General features: G+C 43.7%; 1 protein-coding gene across 3 annotated transcripts in view; it reads left to right on the forward strand.

Moving 5' to 3' along the window:
* Nucleotides 1–21,243, forward strand: part of ZBTB45 (zinc finger and BTB domain containing 45) — a 33,282-nt gene that overhangs the window by 4,649 nt on the left and 7,390 nt on the right. For all 3 annotated transcript variants that reach the window (XM_073566550.1, XM_073566551.1, XM_073566552.1), the window contains exon 2: nucleotides 2,840–4,441. In XM_073566550.1, coding sequence (XP_073422651.1) covers nucleotides 2,857–4,441 — 1,585 coding nt within the window. In that variant the 5' untranslated portion in view covers nucleotides 2,840–2,856. The remainder of the gene's footprint in view (nucleotides 1–2,839; nucleotides 4,442–21,243) is intronic.

Here is a 21,243-nt window from a genome sequence, read left to right on the forward strand (position 1 = left end):
CCGCAGCGGATTCCGCAGCGTCTGCACACACCCTAAGCGTGGTTATAAAATCCTTTTTCAAGCTGGTGTTATAAAGTATTATAATTTACTGAGATAATGACTTTTGGGTTTTCATTGGTTTTAAGCCATAATCAACAACATTAACAGAAAAAAGCTTGATATAGATCACTCTGTTTGTAATGACTCTATATAATGAGTTTCACTTTTTGTACTGAAGAACTGAAATTAACGTTTTGTTTATATTCTAATTTAGTGAGAAGCACCTATAGGTGTCCTTCGCATTGGCATGATCATAGAGAAGCCTACCAATAAAAACTCATACCTAGAGTATGCTGCATTTTGAAAATAATGCTATGAAGTCCAAAAGCAGTACAAGTGTATGGTGTTTCACATTTGACAAAATAGGTTTTGCTTTTGAATCACAGCTAACATAATGGCAAAAAAAAATAGTTTTTCAAAGAGCTGTATATGTAAAGCCACCCTCGTGGGGAGATTGGGCCTCACGACTTTTGAATGGACGATCACTCAGCCAAAAGTAGTCATTCGAAATCTTCTTTCTGAGTAGGGTGTTCACCTAGTCAACAAAGAGAATGCCTCAGACCAGTGCTTTTCAGTTCCAATCTTCCCTGAAGAGGTCATGGTTTTATGACATCTTGGAGATGGTACTCTTGCCATGTTCCCAAATCGCAGGTATTGTCCAGAAATTTCCAGAAAAGCTCCACTATGGTCTGCAGGTTGTCTAGTGTCGCATCTGAGCTCCACTAAAGTTAATGAGGCTGCACAGCAATAACCTGTGAATAGGCATGGCACTATTTTGAGAAGGAAAAAAAAAAAACCAACCATGTCTCTTTAATACTGAACAATGCTTCATTTTGTATTTCTAAGGAAATTCTAAAAACATGTCATGTGGACAGTCCTTGAAAACTTAGACTATGTGCACACATTACGGAACTCTCGCGGGAATTCCGGAATTCCATTCCGCGGGAAAACCACATTTTAAATTCCCGTGATTTTCCCGCGGAAAAACTAGCGATTTGCAGGTGTAATTGGCTTGCAGAATGCTAGCACTTTCAAAGCGATCTGTAGCATCGCTTGGAGAACTGCTTGACAGGTTGGTCACACTCACCAAACACAGTGTTTGACAAGTGTGACCAACTTTTTACTATTGAGGCTGCCTATGCAGCCTCAGTAGTAAAAAGATCTAATGTTAAAAATAATAAAAAAATAAAAAATCGTGTTTTTCTCACCTTCCGACATCCTGCGCAGCATTCTCAATCATCGCGATGCTCCCATTCCCAGTAATGCCTTGCAAGACAATTGATGACGTAGCGATCTCGCGATACTGTAGCGATCTCGCGATACTGTAGCGATCTCGCAAGACTGCTACATCATTACAGGTGCTGTAGCGATCTCGCGATACTGTAGCGGTCTCGCAAGACCGCTACATCATTACAGGTGCTTGTCGCAAGGCATTACTGGGAACGGGAGTTGGCGGGAGCACTATTAAGGCTGCACGGGATGCCGGGAGGTGATTATAACCCAATTTTTATTTTTTTTTTTTTTTTTTTTAATTATTCTATTTTTTACAGGGATATGGTACCCACAGCCCGGAGGACAGTCTCCTCTCCTCCGGACCGTGGGTACCATCCACAAATGTTCTGCTTACTTTTCGCATGGTGGGCACAGCCACATGCGGGTAAATAAGCAGAACAATGCATTCCAATGTGGGCGGAATCGCCGTGATTCCGCAAAATTAATGAGCATGCTGCGTATTTTTCCACGATGCGATTTCCGCTGCGGGAAAATCCACAGCATTAGCACAGCATTGCGGAATCCCATAGGATTGCATGGGATGCTGTTTTTTTGCATTTTCGCGGCAAAATCACACGTTAAAAACCGCAGCGAAAAAATCGCAACGTGTGAACGCAGCCTGAGAGGACCGTTCACTGACTTTTATTTTTTATTTAAACTCGCTACCTCCTCCAAATAGAGCTGCTCCAGAGTCTGGATCTGTCTAGATTTTTATTTTTCTCTGTGCACCTCTGTTCCAAAGTTACACCCCCTCCCCTTGTAAAGTGTCCGATATGCAAATTTTCCCTTGTATTTTGTCAGTGTTTTCCACTCTATGGCACTGGTCAATAAAAACAGTCGCATCATAAAGAGGGAAAATGCAAACTCCTACAGAGAAGGTCATAGCTGCAGTGTGTCCTCCGCAGGCGAGATTTGTGTGGTGTGACTGCTGAGAACTCCAGTCACCAAGTCCCTTCCTACTATTGGAGCACAGCTTTTTTCCCAGTTGATAACAAAAGGAAAAATTGCATATAATTGAGAACCTCCCCCCCAAAATTGAGAACCTCCCCCCCAAAAAAAAATCCCACTCTATCAAGCCATAAAATGAAACTTTTATTATCACATTTAAAATACTAAGTGTAGAAACTTGTCCCTAATCTGCCTCAAACTAGGAAACTCAATATTAAAGCACTCGTTCCTGCAACGTTTTACTGTTGGTTGCGGCATCATCAGGGGATTGGACACTGGCATGAATTTTTGTTGCTTGGGACAAAACTTTAGAACAGAGGGGCACAGAAGAAAAAAATGGATCCAGAACCAGTGGAACAGTGACAAGTGATGAAGGTACTCGGCTAAGACAGAGAAAAAAGAAAAAACTCCACTTAACCAAAACCCTGCTTTATTGTAGTACATTAAAGAACTAATGTGCTTTCCACGTGGACATTCTTTTATCTTGATGTGTGTTGATCGCTATTGATTTTTCTTATTGGATAACTTGGGGATTTCTTTTGTATTGAAAATTCTTTTTTTTTTTTTTCTCTTTCGATAGCAAACTACGCTCCAGAAATGATGGCAGATGCAGTTCACTACATCCACCTTCAGAACTTCAGTAAGTCTCTCTTGGAGACTCTGAATGCCCAACGCCTTGGAGGTCATTTCTGTGATGTCACCGTGCACATCCACGATGCCACCCTGCGTGCTCATCGCTGTGTGCTTGCTGCGGGGAGCCCTTTCTTTCATGACAAGCTTCTTCTGGGTTACTCTGAGATTGAGGTCCCACCAGTTGTTCCCACCCAGGTGGTTCAGCAGCTAGTGGAGTTTATGTACAGTGGGTCGCTAGTCGTTGCCCAGTCTGAAGCACTGCAGATTCTAACGGCTGCCAGTATCTTACAGATTAAGACGGTGATTGATGAGTGCACGCAGATCATATCTCAGAGCAGAGCAAACAAACCCGTGTCTATTGCTGGATCGATGGCATCTTGTGGACCACAAAGCAGGTCTTCCATCAACAAAATTCAAGAGCAGCCCGTCAAGGAGGGCGACTGCCCATCAGCCATTGGCATGAGAGACTCCACTTGTTCTTTACAGTCTTCCTTGAGATCTAATGAGTTAGAGATGATCTCACAAATCGGGTCTGTCAGTGAAACGCCAAAATTACTGTGCGCTTCCGAAGTGAGGTACAAATTGCGTGACATGTTATCATCACAGCAGCGACAGCTTCCAGAGGTCAGAGAGATGGTGCCTGAGGTCGAGCACGTGTCCGATGGCGAGAGCATGTCTACAGCTTACTTACCGCAAGCTGAAGCTCCACAGAGTTGTCACAGCCGCAAGCAGCGCCAGCCCGTGCGCCTCCAACTCTCTGATTCCGTCCCAGTCATCATAAAAGATGAGGACGATGATGACGAAGAGATTGAAGACAATGGCAAAGAGGAGACTGAAGATGAGAAGGGAGGTGTTGGATTCAGCGAATGCAGTGGAGCCTTCACCAACTGCGGAGAAAATGAAAAAAGCGAAAGCCCTGATGACAAAGTGCGAAACTCCAGCAGTGGAAGGAAAGACTCCACAGGGCAGATGGAGTTTTCTTCTGAGGGGCAGGATTTCTTCTCCAACCAGGATGTGTTTTCAGAATCCTTTATACCCCCATGGCAGAATGAAGAGAACCTATCGGAAGGAGCCAGGGAGAATTTAATAGATAACACTGAGAAGTTTCGCTCTGACTGTAGTTTGGATGGCTCCAGCTTGAGAAATTTGGCTGTGGTTGCTAGTTCTGACTTCAAGCCAAATCCACCCTTTAATGCAAGGGTTGTTGAATCTAGAGGACTGCCGTTCGTGGCTTCTGTCCTTCCGAGAGACCTTAAAAACTCAGTCTCGGCTGCTGTGGCGACCAGTTCATCCAGCATCTTCCAGTTCCACTTGACTCATCCTAACCAAAATCCAGCAGGAGTCACACAGGGCTTTTTCAGCGTCCAGCAAGAAGGAGCAAGCAATGTGGTACAAATGAACTCTAATATGGTCCCAGGAAATTTGCAAAATGACCAAACAGCACGTCCTGGACCTTCCCGTAACCCAGAGCCTTCTTATGTGTGCAGTCACTGCCAGAAAACCTTTAGTTCTCGAAAAAATTATACCAAACACATGTTCATCCATTCTGGTAAGGATTTCATAAGTTATGACGCAAATTCTGATGGGAATATGCTCTTCATATTCCTTTCCACAAAGGGGTATTCTAGTAGATATACGCTGATAAACTGGAAGCAGTGTTATAGTAAAAATCACATACGGGGCAGTGGTATAGCAGTCACACATTCTACTACTTAAAGGACATTTTTATAGTAGTTATATTTATACATAGGGGCAGTATTGTGGTGGTGATATTCTTGTGTATAGGGGCAGTTTTATAGTAGTTGTATTCGTGTACATAGGGGGCAGTAAAATAGTAGTTCTTGTACATAGGGGGCAGTATTGTATCTAGTAGATTCTTGTAGATATTTAAGGGAATCTTTCAACAATTGAAATAAATTATAATTTGTATTAAACAGAAAAGTTTATGTATTTTCTGTGACTTGGGAATATTTTTTGCACCGTTAGTATGAAATCTGTCTGAAAATCATTGCTAGACACCTGGGTGTACTGCGTACAGGGAAGCACTCTACAGTAATTATTGGTGACTATTATAATGGCTTATATCCATGGTATACCTGGCAGGTGTAGGTTGTGTATAGTGTGGCAGGGGCTGTGTTCTCTTGGCAGCTGTTTTGTATCTGTGATTGTCTTCTCTATGTTTATCCTTCAGGATCATTAGTCTCATCTTTTTAGACTTTCTTATTTAGGACGTGGCTTAAATGCCAGTTTAGAACTGAAACAGCAGGTGCGATCATCGTATATATCGTGCCTGTGAAGTGTTATTACCGCCCTTAGACTGGTGTGTCCCCTACTGCTCTTCTATAGAGACCTGCTTATAGGGCTGTTCTGTAAAGCACATAAACTACTGCTGAATTTGGTAATCCTCCTGTTGTCTTTGCATTTTTGGATGTTCGTTTCAGATTGCCGTAAATTCGTAGCTTCTAGTCCTTGATTGCAGCTGTCTATTCTTAGAAGCTTTGTGTCCTGTTATGATTTATAGGGGTTTCTAACAACAGCAAAAAAGCTAGAGATCTAGTGCTATATGGAGCTCTGTTGTTATTTTGGTTATTACAGGGGTGTAACAGTTGTCTGAATCCACTCATAATGGAGAATCTAACTAGCATGTCAGCGAGGTGGTGAATGTACTGAGATCTGCTTTTTGGAGAACAGCGCATCCTTCCTCTGGCAAGCGGAGCGCTCAACACCTATTTATACACTTTTCCAACTGTATTACTATGCATAGATGGTAACTGAGATAACAAAGATCAGTATAATAATAAATTTTATTTCTATAGCGCCGACATATTCCGCAGCACTTTACATTTCAGAGCGGATTTGTACAGACAATAGACATTACAGCATAACAATCACATAGATTATAACAAATACCAAGAGGAATGAGGGCCCTGCTCGCAAGCTTACAGTCTGAGGGAAAAGGTAGACACGAATGGTGGGTGGTAACAACTGCCCTGATTGTTTGGACCAGCCATAATGTTAAGTGTGTAACAGTACAGACACAGAGGGCTAATGGATGCATAAAGCATGTGGGAACATGATGCGGGGAACCTGGTTATGGTAAAACTTTTACTGCCACCCAGGGATAGATTAGGTTAATGTGTTGAGGCGGTAGGCCAGTCTGAATAAATGCGTTTTCAGGGAACGCTTAAAATTGGGATTGGGGACTAATCGTATTGACCTAGGAAGTGCATTCCAGAGAATTGGCGCAGCACGTGTAAAGTCTTGGAGACGGGAGTGGGAGGTTCTGATTATTGAGGATGCTAACCTCAGGTCATCAGCAGAATGAAGGGCACGGGTAGGGTGGTAGACTGAAACGAGGAAGGAGATGTAGGGTGGTGCTGAGCCATGGAGGGCTTTGTGGGTGAGGGTAATAAGTTTGTACTGGATTCTGGAGTGGATGGGTAGCCAGTGTAATGATTTGCACAAGGTAGAGGCAACGGTATAACGATTGGGGAGAAATATGATCCTGGCTGCAGCATTCAAGACAGATTGGAGGGGGGGAGAGTTTGGTAAGAGGGAGACAGATTAGAAGAGAGTTAAAATAGTCAAGACGAGAATGAATAAGAGAAACAGTAAGAGTTTTTGCGGAGTCAAAACTAAGAAAAGGTCGAATTCTAGAAATGTTTTTGAGGTGCAGATAACAAGAGCGAGCCAGTGATCGGATGTGGGGGGCAAAGGAAAGCTCAGAGTCAAGTATGACCCCAAGACAGCGGGCATGTTGCTGGGGAGTAAGGCTGAGTTCACACGTGGCGTTTCTTTCGCGTTTCCGCGGCGGTTTTAACCGCACGATTGCCACGAAAACGCGAAAAATAAGCATCCCATGCATTCCTATGGGATTCCGCAATGCTGTGCTAATGCTGCGGTTTTTACCGCGGCGGAATCGCTTCGCGGTAAACGCAGCATGCTCATTAATTTGCGGAATCGCGGCGATCCACCACCCATAGGAATGCATTGTTCCGCTTACCTCCCGCATGTGGCTGTGCACAGCATGCGGAAAGTAAGCAGAACAATTGCGGATGGTACCCACGGTCCGGAGGAGAGGAGACTGTCCTCCGGGCTCTGGGTACCATATCCCTGTAAAAAATAGAATTTAAAATAAAAAATATTGTTATTCTTACCTTCCGGCGTCCCGCGCAGCATTCCCGCCTCTCCACGCTCCCGGTCCCAGTAAGCCTTTGCGAAAATGCCCGTGATGGCGTCTGTTCTCGCGGGATCGCGAAGTCTCGCGGTCATTCGCGCGACGTCATCGCGAATTACCGCGAGACATCGCGATCCCGCGAGAACGGACGTCATCGCGGGCATTTTCGCAAAGGATTACTGGGAACGGATGCGCGGGACGTCGGAAGGTGATAATAACACTATTTTTTTTTTTTTTTTTTTTTTTTTTTTACATTCTATCTTTCACTACTGATGCCGCATAGGCGGCCTCAGTAGTAAAAAGTTGGTCACACTCGTCAAACACTATGTTTGACGAGTGTGACCAACCTGTCAATCAGTTCTCCAAGCGATGCTACAGATCGCTTGGAAAACGCTAGCATTTTGCAAGCTAAATATGCTTGCAAAATGCTAGTTTTTCCGCGGGAATTTAAAATGCGATTTTTCCCGCGGAATGGAATTCCGGAATTCTCGCGGTAATTTCCGCGAGAGTTCCGGTACGTGTGCACATAGCCTAATAGTGGAACCACAAACGGAAATGGCAATGTCGGGTATAGGTACATTAGTAGAGGGAGGAAACACAAGGAGTTCAGTCTTTGACAGGTTCAGTTTCAGATATAGTGTGGACATGATGTTAGACACAGCATTTAGACAATTGCCGGTGTTTTCTAGAAAGGCTGGTGTGATGTCAGGAGAAGAAGCGTATAATTGGGTGTCATCAGCATAGAGATGGTACTGGAAACCAAATTTACTGATTGTTTGACCAATAGGGGCAGTGTACAAGGAGAAGAGGAGGGCGCCTAGAACCGATCCTTCAGGCACCCCAACAGTAAGGGGAAGGTGAGAGGAGGAGAAACCGGCAAAAGATACAGTAAAGGAGCGGTCAGAGAGATAGGAGGAGAACCAGTAGAGAACGGTGTCCTTGAGGCCAATGGAACGGAGCATAGTGAGGAGGAGCTGATGATCCGCAGTGTCAAATGCTGCAGAGAGATCCAAGAGAATTAGCATGGAGTAGTGACCATTAGATTTAGCTATTAGTAGATCATTAGAGACTTTAGTGAGGGCAGTTTCAGTAACGTGTCAAGAGCGGAAACCGGATTGGAGAGGGTCGAGAAGAGAGTTATTAAAGAGAGAGCGAATAAGACGGGAATGGACCAGGCGTTCCAGGAGTTTAGAGCTGAAGGGAAGATTAGAGACAGGTTTATAGTTAGTGGCACAGTTTTGGTCGAGGGATGGTTTTTTAAGTAGTGGATGTATGATGGCATGCTTAAATGAGGAGGGAAAGATACCAGAAGAGAGAGAGAGAGAGGTTAAATATTTTAGTTAGGTGAGGGGTGACAGCAGGGGAAAGGGACTGGAGGAGATGTGACGGAAATGGGACACTGGTGCAAGTGGTTGGGCGAGAAGATGCAAGGAGCCTGCTTCTTCTGTGACTGGTTCAAAATTAGAGCGAGCTAGATGCAGTGGGGGAGGGAGGACAGTGCATGGTATGAGGTGATTGGGAGATAATTTCCTGTCGGATCTGGTCAATTTTTTCTTTGAAGTAATTGGCCAGATCGTCAGCTAGGAGCTCCGTGGTTGGGGCCTGTACTCTTGGGTTGAGTAGAGAATGAAAAGTGTCAGACGTTTATGGTTATTGGATAGTGAGGTGATCAGGGTGTTGAAATAGGTTTGTTTTGAGAGGTGAAGGGCAGTGTTGTATGTTCTAAGCATAAACTTATAATGGATGAAATCTTCGTGTAGATTGGATTTTCTCCACAGACGTTCGGCACACCTGGAGCACAGCTGCAGGAAACGTGTTTGCAGGGTGTGCCAGGGTTGTCGCTGTCTGTGTTGTGGTGTTCTATTTATAGGGGGTGCAAATTCATCCAGGGCAAGTTTTTCATTGTAATGCAATGTAATGCAGAATCAAGACATGAGAGGGAGGAGATAGGGGCCAATGAAGACTGCAAGTTCTTCATAAGTTTCTGGGTGTTAATGGCCTGTATGTTTCTATAAGTATGGACAGTGGGTGTGACCTGAGCAGCCTGGCAGTTCTTGATAGAGAATGAAAGAAGATTGTGGTCAGAGAGCTGGAGAGGGGAGTTTGCAAAATCATCCACTGCACAAAGCTGAGAGAAGACCAAGTCGAGGGAGTTTCCGTCTTCATGCGTTGGAGAATTAGTAAGCTGCGAAAGGCCAGACGAGGAGGTTAGAGATACAAGGTGAGTAGCAGATGGGGAGAGGGGAGGAGCAATGGGGATGTTGAAATCTCCCATGATGAGGGTAGGGATGTTACAGGAGAGAAAATGTGGAAGCCAAGTGGCAAAATGATCCAGGAACTGTTGACAAGGGCCGGGAGGACGATACACCACCGCCACTCGCATGGAGAAGGGGGTGTAGAGTCTGACGGCATGGACCTCAAAAGAAGGGAAGACTAGTGACGGTAGTTGAGGGATAACCTGAAAGGTACATTTTGGTGATAGGAGGAGACCAACGCCTCCACCTGCTCTATTGTCTGATCTTGGGGTATGAGAGAAGTGTAGTCCCCCGTATGAAAGAGCAGCAGCAGCTGTAGTGTCTGACTGATGGATCCAGGTTTCAGTAAGAGCCAGAAGGTTAAGAAAATTAGAAAGGAAAAAGTCATGAATGAAGGAGAGTTTGTTACACACTGAGCGAGAATTCCAAAGTGAACAATTAAGAGAGACAGATGGCATGCAGGGAATATTAATAAGATTAGAGGGGTTTGAGTGTAGCAGTTGGGGGGTTTGACTTTCTGTAACATGGGGGACCACGGTTAGGAGCAATGTCTCCTGCGACTAGGAGAAGGAGGATAAAAAGAGTGAGCAGATGGTTAAGTGATTTGTGAGAGCGTCTCTTATGTTGAATGGTGGGACTGACTGGATCTGTGCAATTTAACAATGTGAAAAGAGCGTGAGTGCTATACATAGAGGAAAGGAGCGAGGGGCCGATATAGATGGAGTGTAGAGAGTTAATGCCAGGTCGGTGGATGTGTGTGAATGCAGCGGCTAGGATATAAATTACACAAATGCATATGGTATATATTTTTTGCAATAGAGATGAACAGGGAGTAGATGTATATAAATGTCTTACCTGTCTCCTGCCCTGTCTAACTGCCATGTTATAACTGCCTCGTACTTTGATGCATGTACTTCGATTACATGTGCATAATTGCTCCCAGAAGCTATGTCTGAATATATACGGTAGGAGGCTAAGGCTTAGATCTTTTTTTTTGCTCTCACTCTTCTCGTTAATCAATCAAGCTAAATTGAGACAGCAGGACCCAATAAATGTTGTGGTCAGATAAACAGATGTCCAGCACTACATGGATCATAAAGCACTTTGAAAAGTTTCTTGACCTCACAACATAAGGGGACAAGCAGAGTAAGATATAAGCTTGCATAGTTGAAAACATATAGCATTCAGGATTAACTGCTTGTTGACATTGAATGGAGTGGAGAAACACAGGAGTTGATTCAGAGCAGAGATTGAAAGAGCTGGTTAGGCGTCTTTCACACTTCAGTTTTTTGTGTCAGTTAAAATCTGCCAAAAAGGCGGACAAGCGGATCTGTTCCTAACTGATGTGAACGGATGCCACAGGATCCGTTTTTTGACGGATCCGCAGAATGAGGAATTTTAAAGGAACCGCTGGCCGAGAGAGAGAGAATTTTTTTCCTCCGCCAGAAAGGATTTCAGGGTTAATTTTCTTCCTGACTTCCTTTCTCCGGGCATGCGCACTGGAAAATGCGGATCCAACCACAACAAAAACGTTGCATGGTCCGTCCAGGCATGCCGGCGGATGAAAAAAATTTGGCGGATCCTCACATAAACGGATCCAACGGATGACCATCAGTCAAGATCCGCCAGTAATGCAACTCAATGGGGAAAAAAATGCGGATCCGTTTTTTTCAAAACCTGGCGGATTTTCACTGATTGTCAAAAACGGAAGTGTGAAAGAGGCCTTACCAGATATAAGCTTGCATAGTTGAAAACGCATATATAGTATAAGGAAGGGCTCTGCTCATCAGGGGAAGGATTAGCAGAGTTGTCCAGCTTCTATGTGTAGCAAGGCCACCTGAGAGTGTGTCCCGCCTCCTCGGTGTCATGGGCCTGGGGGGAGGACCTGCCTCATTGGGTTTTTTTTTCTGCCTGATATTGTGCGAGTAATTTCATACAGTACAGGCAACACAAGTTCTTTTCATGGTAACGGAGAAAAGAGCCAGATTAAGTACAGTATGTACAGTGCCTACAAGTAGTATTCAACCCTCTGCAGATTTAGCAGGTTTGATAAGATGCAAATAAGTTAGAGCCTTCAAACTTCACACAAGAGCAGGATTTATTAACAGATGCATAAATCTTACAAACCAAAAAGTTATGTTGCTCAGTTAAATTTTAATAAATTTTAAACATAAAAGTGTGGGTCAATTATTATTCAACCCCTAGGTTTAATATTTTGTGGAATAACCCTTGTTTGCAATTACAGCTAATAATCGTCTTTTATAAGACCTGATCAGGCCGGCACAGGTCTCTGGAGTTATCTTGGCCCACTCCTCCATGCAGATCTTCTCCAAGTTATCTAGGTTCTTTGGGTATCTCATGTGGACTTTAATCTTGAGCTCCTTCCACAAGTTTTCAATTGGGTTAAGGTCAGGAGACTGACTAGGCCACTCCAACACCTTGATTTTTTGCCTCTTGAACCAGGCCTTGGTTTTCTTGGCTGTGTGCTTTGGGTCGTTGTCTTGTTGGAAGATGAAATGACGACCCATCTTAAGATCCTTGATGGAGGAGCGGAGGTTCTTGGCCAAAATCTCCAGGTAGGCCGTGCTATCCATCTTCCCATGGATGCGGACCAGATGGCCAGGCCCCTTGGCTGAGAAACAGCCCCACAGCATGATGCTGCCACCACCATGCTTGACTGTAGGGATGGTATTCTTGGGGTCGTATGCAGTGCCATCCAGTCTCCAAACGTCACGTGTGTGGTTGGCACCAAAGATCTCGATCTTGGTCTCATCAGACCAGAGAACCTTGAACCAGTCTGTCTCAGAGTCCTCCAAGTGATCATGAGCAAACTGTAGACGAGCCTTGACATGACGCTTTGAAAGTAAAGGTACCTTACGGGCTCGTCTGGAACGGAGACCATTGCGGTGGAGTACGTTACTTATGGTATTGACTGAAACCAATGTCCCCACTGCCATGAGATCTTCCCGGAGCTCCTTCCTTGTTGTCCTTGGGTTAGCCTTGACTCTTCGGACAAGCCTGGCCTGGGCACGGGAGGAAACTTTCAAAGGCTGTCCAGGCCGTGGAAGGCTAACAGTAGTTCCATAAGCCTTCCACTTCCGGATGATGCTCCCAACAGTGGAGACAGGTAGGCCCAACTCCTTGGAAAGGGTTTTGTACCCCTTGCCAGCCATGTGACCCTCCACGATCTTGTCTCTGATGGCCTTGGAATGCTCCTTTGTCTTTCCCATGTTGACCATGTATGAGTGCTGTTCACAAGTTTGGGGAGGGTCTTAAATAGTCAGAAAAGGCTGGAAAAAGAGATAATTAATCCAAACATGTGAAGCTCATTGTTCTTTGTGCCTGAAATACTTCTTAATACTTTAGGGGAACCAAACAGAATTCTGGTGGTTTGAGGGGTTGAATAATAAATGACCCTCTGAATAAACTTTTCACAATTTAAAAAAAAATTAAAGAAATAACATTCTTTTTTGCTGCAGTGCATTTCACACTTCCAGGCTGATCTACAGTCCAAATGTCACAATACCAAGTTAATTCCGAATGTGTAAACCTGCTAAATCTGCAGGGGGTTGAATACTACTTGTAGGCACTGTATACTATGGGATTGCAGTTCCGGTATATTTCTAATATGCCGTTAATAGCTGCACTTGATGGAGCTGCATGCATAGACCACGGTCAGCATAACAAGACTGTTAAAGTATGGTTAACCCCATAGTCTAAAAATATATATAAAAAAATTCCCCAATAAATTATCAATTTCCCCTGCCTTCCTTTTTGTCCCACTGCGCAGGTCCCATGTCTCACTCCTTGCTTCATCTTCTGGCAAGGTGCATTACTGCTGCAGTAGAAAAGTGGTCACAGGAGTGACCACTATGTATTGCTGCTGCTGCTGCGATTACCCTTGGTCCTCTGCCAGAAGAGTAAGTAAGGAGTATGGCAAAAGACTGATTAAATACTAGGAGATACAGAAACCAAGTCCCATGCACCATTGACAAATTCTGTGCTTGCTCATTAGGGCCTCCCACTAAATCTGAAACACAGTAGAATAGGCACCAGAGGATAATCCTTAAAGTTGGATTTGGGTTGAGAAAGGCAAGATATGGCAAAAATGTTGCCTTGACTTCCTATTGTTGTAGCTTTTTCTCCCCAATACTATGAAATATCAGATCAGTTTGATCAAAGATCATCCTCATGATGGGTCTTTTTTAAAATGAAAAAGAAAAGATGTGAACATCAGGATGAGGTTATACAGCAACTTTGACCCTTACTTAGACCATTATTGCTTAGCCAAAAAACTCAGTATGATAAGGCTACATAATAAAATAACAAAAAATTAATGTATTTGTGTTGCAAATCTCATGTTGACAAGACCGTGATACACAAGTGTCAAGAAGTCCAGCTGGTTTGGATTTCTTGCAACCTGATTGTCGCAGTTGCGTCAGTTTGAGGGTAGCAACGTGACCATACACTTTCATTATGCTGTGGTGTAGCGTTGTCATACTGCTATTTCTTTTTGTTTTTTTTAGTAAGATTAAACAATAAACCCTTAAGAATTGCCCTTCCTTTGGATACCATTCTTCCTCATGAGCACATTATTGTTCACAAAACTTTATTCAAGGATGTGCCAAAAATGCCAAGTGTCTCTGGTAAATTGTCTCAATTAGGCTGGTTTCACATTAGCGTTTTTGTGTGCAGCGCATCGTGTGCATGCGTCACGCGTACCCATGTTTAACATGGTGTACGGATGGTCTTGCGTTTGCATGCAATCGTCTGCATGCGTTTTCCAGATGTGCGTCTAGATGCGTCAGACGCAACATGTTGCATTTTTGGGTCCGCCCGAAGGCATAAAAAAACACATGCATACGCTTGCACACGGAATGCGTCAAAACAACGCATTACAGTCTATGGGAACGCAGGTATGCGCATGGACATGCGTTTGCCTGCGTTTTTGTACGCATGCGTTTTAAGAGTAAACATGTCTAGACACTGGTTTAAACAACCCCCTACACAAAGAAACATTGTTTGAAATGTGAGTATAAAAACCTAATGTCTGACTGTACTTTTTTCTCCATTTATAACGCATGCGCATAAAAAACTCAAAACGCATGCACGTTTTTGCATGCGTTTCTACTTGCGTACAATGCGCTGCGCACAAAGACGCAAATGTGAAACTAGCCTTAGTGATGAGCAAACGTGCTTTGATAAGGTGTTATCTGAGCATATTCGGTTGCTGACCGAGCGACTTTGGCGTGATTGAAAAATCTTTGAGTTCCTGCACCTGCATGTTTCTCGGCTGTTCGACAGATGCAGGGATTGCCTAACGAACAACCGTGAGACATGCAGGCATGGAGACTCGGAACATATTTTTCGAGCATGACAAAGTCACTTGGTCAGCACCCGAGCATGCTCGGATAACACCTTATCTGAGCACGTTCACAAATCACTTGTCTCCTTCCATCTTGTTGTGCATTTGAGTTAGTAGTAGAATATCAAGCACAGAATAGGGAAGTGTATGAACGATGTTCCCTCCAGAAGGGACCAAATGTGACATAATGGTGGTCATAGGTGGCTCATGCATATCCATAATCTGCAAGCAAAGACAGATTAATATGTAACGTAACATCAGTTTGAGGTAGAGCCATTATCTGTAGCTGAGAAACAATGTATCAGCAGAATTTATCTCATTCCCACTACATGATGCGCAATTACGTTATTTAGTAGTTCTTTTTGCTTGGAATAGGATCAGGTGTTGCGGTCGCTCCCCACTTGGAAGGTGCAGGCTGTGTTATACAGCCAGCATTTGCCTTTATCGGCAGCCTTTGGAATGAGCGCCAGTTACTGCTATTTAACTTTTTTAATGCTGCTGTGGGTCACTGACCACTGCATTTAAGACACAACATCCCGGTTAGGCTTTCCATGGCAGCAGAGGGTCTGATGAAAGGCCCCTGTTGCTGCCTTGCTGGTGCTACCGTGAAGCCTAGCCGCAATCTGCACTTTACAGGAGACTTTTTACAATGTAGTGAAAAACAAAAATAAATTGTTTGCAGCGGGAAGGGGTTGTAACCCCTTGAAGATGAGCGTCCCCCCTGAAATCACATTGTCATAGGTGGTATTAGAGGGGGTGTTGCGTGATGCCTATGGCTTGTCATACAGTCGTAGACTCGCTCTGCGTTTTTCTATTACTGGTTACGTCGCCTTAGTGAATCCTGCACAGGGTGTTTGCTCTATTTTGTATACATTATCGGTAAACCAGTCTTGTAATTTTCCCTTTCTCCAATGTGATTTGTAGCTGCCGTTTTCAACCTATTAATAGGGTTGTCTACACCTTTTATAGGGAGAACAGCGCTATTTAGGCTTCTTTTACACTAACCGTGTTTTTGCTGGCTGTTTTTGTGGCCCCAATATATTTCTATGGGGCCGCAAAATTGGCCCGCAAAAATTAGTCAGAGCGCCATATGGCCGTGAGGGCCATACTTGCAGCCATGAAAAAAGATCGAGCCTGGTCCATCTTTCTCGGCTTACGGACACGGCCCCATTGAAAATCAATGGGGCTGCAAAAACAACAGAAGTTTGTTTTTGTGGTGCACCGTCACTTCCGGTTTTGCGGAACGCGTTTTTTTTTTTTTTTTTCCAATACTTCTTCCATAGTATTGGAAACCTGAAAAACGGCGATTCGCAAGTTTTTTGCTGTCCGTTATTGCGGCAGACTGTGAAAATTGCGGCGGTACGGCCCGCAATAACGGGCTGCAAAAAACCCGGTAAGTGTAAAAGATGCCTTAGCGCATACTGGTTAAAGGGAATCTGTCGCCCCATTTTTGGCCAATAAGATGCGGCCACCGCCATCAGGGGTTTATCTACAGCCTTCTGTAATGCTATAGATAAACCCCCGATGCAACCTGAAAGATAAGAAAAACGTTAGATTATACTCACTGGGGTCGGGATCGGGTGCGATGGGTGTCGCCGTCCGGCGCCTCCTATCTTCTAGCGATGATGTCCTCCTTCTTACTTCTGCCGTGGCTCCTGCACAGGCGTACTTACTCTGTCCTGTTGAGGGCAGAGTAAAGTACTGCAGTGCGCAGGCGCCGGACCTCTCTGATATTTCCCAGCGCCTGCGCACTACAGTGCTTTACTCTGCCCTCAACAGGGCAGAATAAGTACACCTGCACAGGAGCGCAGTGCCACATTTGTTCACACAGTCTGTGTGGCATGTAGTAGATGAAAGATCTCGTGTGCAGACACAACCTATGGAAAGAACCAGCTGTCTTTTTTTTTTTTTTTTTTTTTTTTTTTTTTTTTTTTTATTATAAAGAAGCATTCCCGACAGCTTTTATTCCCTAAACATTTTCTAAATGTGTGTAGTTGCATTAAGATACTCACCGTCGCTGATCCCCCGGTTTCCAGCGTTGCTCTAGTTGCCAGATCACATGGGATTGTGAGGGCTGGAAGTTGCTTTTATAATGGAAGCCTATGGAGTTAATACCCCACTGTGATCCGGTGAGTCGGAATTAGTCAAGAGGACTGTAAATCACTGCAAATGAGGAAAGACATTGATCAGTAAGTATCTTAATACAACTATACAGTTAGGTCCATATCTATTTGGACAGAGACAACATTTTTCTAATTTTGGTTCTAGACATTACCACAATGAATTTTAAACAAAACAATTCAGATGCAGTTGAAGTTCAGACTTTCAGCTTTCATTTGAGGGTATCCACATTAAAATTGGATGAAGGGTTTAGGAGTTTCAGCTCCTTAACATGTGCCACCCTGTTTTTAAAGGGACCAAAAGTAATTGGACAGATTAAATAATTGTAAATAAAATGTTCATTTCTAGTACTTGGTTGAAAACCCTTTGTTGGCAATGACTGTCTGTCTGAAGTCTTGAACTCATGGACATCACCAGACGCTGTGTTTCCTCCTTTTTGATGCTCTTCCAGGCCTTCACTGCGGTGGTTTTCAGTTGCTGTTTGTGGGCCTTTGTCTGAAGTTTAGTCTTTAACAAGTGAAATGCATGGTCAATTGGGTTGAGATCAGGTGACTGACTTGGCCATTCAAGAATATTCCACTTCTTTGCTTTAATAAACTCCTGGGTTGCTTTGGCTTTGTTTTGGGTCATTGTCCATCTGTAGTATGAAACGACGACCAATCAGTTTGGCTGGATCTGAGCACACAGTATGGCTCTGAATACCTCAGAATTCATTCGGCTGCTTCTGTCCTGTGTCACATCATCAATAAACACTAGTGACCCAGTGCCACTTGCAGCCATGCATGCCCAAGCCATCACACTGCCTCCGCCGTGTTTTACAGATGATGTGGTATGCTTTGGATCATGAGCTGTACCACGCCTTCGCCATACTTTTCTTTCCATCATTATGGTAGAGGTTGATCTTGGTTTCATCTGTCCAAAGAATGTTCTTCCAGAACTGTGCTGGCTTTTTTAGATGTTTTTTTAGCAAAGTCCAGTCTAGCCTTTTTATTCTTGATGCTTATGAGTGGCTTGCACCGTGCAGTGAACCCTCTGTATTTACTTTCATGCAGTCTTCTCTTAATGGTAGATTTGGATATTGATATGCCTACCTCCTGGAGAGTGTTGTTCACTTGGTTGGCTGTTGTGAAGGGGTTTCTCTTCATCATGGAGACTATTCTGCAATCATCCACCATTGTTGTCTTCCATGGGCGCCCAGGTCTTTTTGCATTGATGAGTTCTCCAGTGCTTTCTTTCTTTCTCAGGATGTACCAAACTGTAGATTTTGCCACTCCTAATGTTGTAGCAATTTCTCGGATGAGTTTTTTTCTGTTTTTGCAGCTTAAGGATGGCTTGTTTCACCTGCATGGAGAGCTCCTTTGACCGCTGTTTCCTTCACAGCAAAACCTTCCAAATGCAAGCACCACACCTCAAATCAACTCCAGGCCTTTTATCTGCTTAATTGAGAATGACATAAGGGATTGCCCACACCTGTCCATGAAATAGCCTTGGAGTCAAATGTCCAATTACTTTTTGTCCCTTTAAAAACAGGGTGGCACATGTTAAGGAGCTGAAACTCCTAAACCCTTCATCCAATTTTAATGTGGATACCCTCAAATGAAAGCTGAAAGTCTGAACTTCAACTGCATCTGAATTGTTTTGTTTAAAATTCATTGTGGTAATGTCTAGAATCAAAATTAGAAAAATGTTGTCTCTGTCCAAATATATATGGACCTAAAGGGCCTGTCACACTAAGCGATATCGCTAGCAATATCGCTATAACTTCTGACGTTATAGAGATATTGCTAGCGATATCGCTGTGTCTGATACTTACCTACGACCCGCTCCCCCGCTGCTTATCGCTGATCGCGCGAGAACGTCCTGGACCGTTTCTCGTCGTCAGCTTCCTGCGGAGCTTCCTGTGGAGAGACGAGCGTGGAGCCGAGCGGGAGGACGCAGGATCGCCGCGTCTGACAGGTAAGTAGCGACCCCCGACCCCTGCGATGTCGCTGGTGAGATCTGCCTGTGTGGCAGCTCACTAGCGACCACTTAGCGATGTACCAGCGATCCTGACCGCGTCATATCGCTGGTTGGGATTGCTGGTACATCGCTAAGTGTGACAGTACCTTAATTGTACACAAGAAAGGTCTAGGAATGCAAATTTTGCCTGCTACCCAATTAGTTACGTAATGTCCAGCAGCTTGCTAAGCGTGTGGTATCTTAGCCAATTAAGGTTTATGCTATTATCCATAATATTGTACAGGGCCAGCAATGAAGCTTTATCACTGGAGACTATTGCTACCGTGTGCTGAAAGAGCCATTTTCTTGGTGTCTGATATTTAAGCAGTGCACACAGTTTCCAGCTGTCAACCCTGTGCAGCATAAGAGACAATGATAAGCAACCCATAATTGTGCTTACTGAAATGATAAAATCCAGAGTTATAGCCCTAAAGTTTATTGCAGGCTGGCCCCTGATAAGAGGCGGTGCAGCAGGGGACGTGCAAAGTAAAGGCAAGTAGTAAAGGCGCTAGGGATTAGTGTAGAGTTTCACGCATTTTCAGAGCTACGTTTGGGGAGTATTTTTTTATTTATTTATTTTTTTTTTTTGGTACATGCAGCCTACTGCATTGTTACATGTTTTTTAAAAAGAAAAAAAGTACCCCTTTTAACCCCCATCTGAGGTCTCCTTTATTTGAATGGAGGCCTAAGGCCGAATGAGTTCATGTAGTGAGATGTGAATAGTCTTATGATGGAGATCATGCTGGTTATCCAAACATGTCCTGCACACAAGACAAAGTCATGACGGGTACAGAGAAACTACAACGGTTCTTAAAAACTCTTTACACTCTTTTGCGTTAGTATTTTTTGCAGAAAATGAGGTGCTATGCCCCCCTGGCACGTGTGCTAATTAGTTGTATCCAGTTATGGAGGTGGCCATTCTACCAAGTAAATCCAGCTTTTTGCCTCTGTCCCCATTTGTTATAGCATGACTGAATACCTAAGGGCTTAGAATGTCGTCACTAACCCTGTTCTCAGGGCCATTGATCATAAGCCATATAAGCAGGAACAAGTAGTAGACAGCTCGACATTGCTCAGCATGTCCTCCTTGATGAGTGGGTGTTCAAGCTCATTTAGACCTACATAGGACACTCTTGGAGACTGCAGGAATAGAACGATCAGTTACTGTGTGTGTGTGTGTGTGTGTGTGTGTGTGTATATATATATATATATATATATATATATATATATATATATATATATATATATATATATATATATATATATATATATACACACACACACTGAGATATATATATATATATATATATATATATATATATATATATATATATATATATATATATATATATATTTACACATGCATTTTGAGAGCTAATAATTCCCTGGCTTTGGGTTCAGTCTGGGATAAACTTAGTTTTGGACATTCTTTCAGTTCAGCGAGCCCATTATGTAACCGGTTTGGGAGCCTCTAGAGAGACGCCGCAGGGTTTATACCGAGAGTGCAATAAATAATTCAGAGGGATAAACATCCTGAGTATATGGAAGCCAGCCGCCATATTTCCTGGTGAACACGTCTAGTACATTCCTTCCATTTACTCCTTCAGCTAGCAGACGTTTTGATTAAGTTGTTAGAGAACCTAAATGTTTATAAGATGCTCCCCGAGAGATCAGACTATAGGCGCTCTATCTGGAATACAGGCACAAAGAGGAACAGTACGAACCATGTTCTTTTTGTGCATGGGGTGTTTCAGTGCTCTGGATGCAGCCTGCAGTGTGAAGTATGGAGGTGTTCAATTCTGGTTGTCTTTATTGATATTGTTTTTGATTTTTTCCTATTGTATCTTATTTGTTGCTGCTGAATTTTTAATTCTAACTTCCCAATTACAGTGAACCTCCCCATGTAGACTTGGGCCAGATTCACGCATTTCAAGGCATTCATATCTCTTTGTAGCCAACAGCTTTTCCAAGTTTATGGTTTAATTAACTTAAAGGGAACCTGTCACTTGAAAAAATATTTACCGTACCTGCAGATATGGGGTTAACCTTCAGTTTAATTGTATTCTGAACCTGCCCACTGCCTGCACAGAGAGCCCTGCTGTCGAGCGGAAATTAACTTTATTTTTCCCATCAGCATTCGGGGCTGCAGTCATGGAGGTACACTGGTGCGGGTTCAGTTATTTTTCTGTGCATGGTGATCAACTGCTCTAACTGCAGCCCCCCCACACTGCCGCACTGACAGCAGCTTGGCATTACAGTCACTACTCTCTGTACACAGAGCGGTGACTGAGCCGACACCGCCCCATGGCTGAAACCTGAACGGAAAGGAATAAAGGTATTTCCTCACAGCAGCAGGGCTCTAACTGTGGGCATCTGGCAGATTAGCCCTATATCTGCAGGTTAGTAGTGGTTTTGTACGTGAAAGATTCCTTTTA

The sequence above is a fragment of the Dendrobates tinctorius genome, unplaced genomic scaffold (assembly GCF_039654945.1).
Source record: "Dendrobates tinctorius isolate UK_male_01 unplaced genomic scaffold, ASM3965494v1 ptg000018l, whole genome shotgun sequence".
NCBI lineage: Eukaryota > Metazoa > Chordata > Amphibia > Anura > Dendrobatidae > Dendrobates > Dendrobates tinctorius.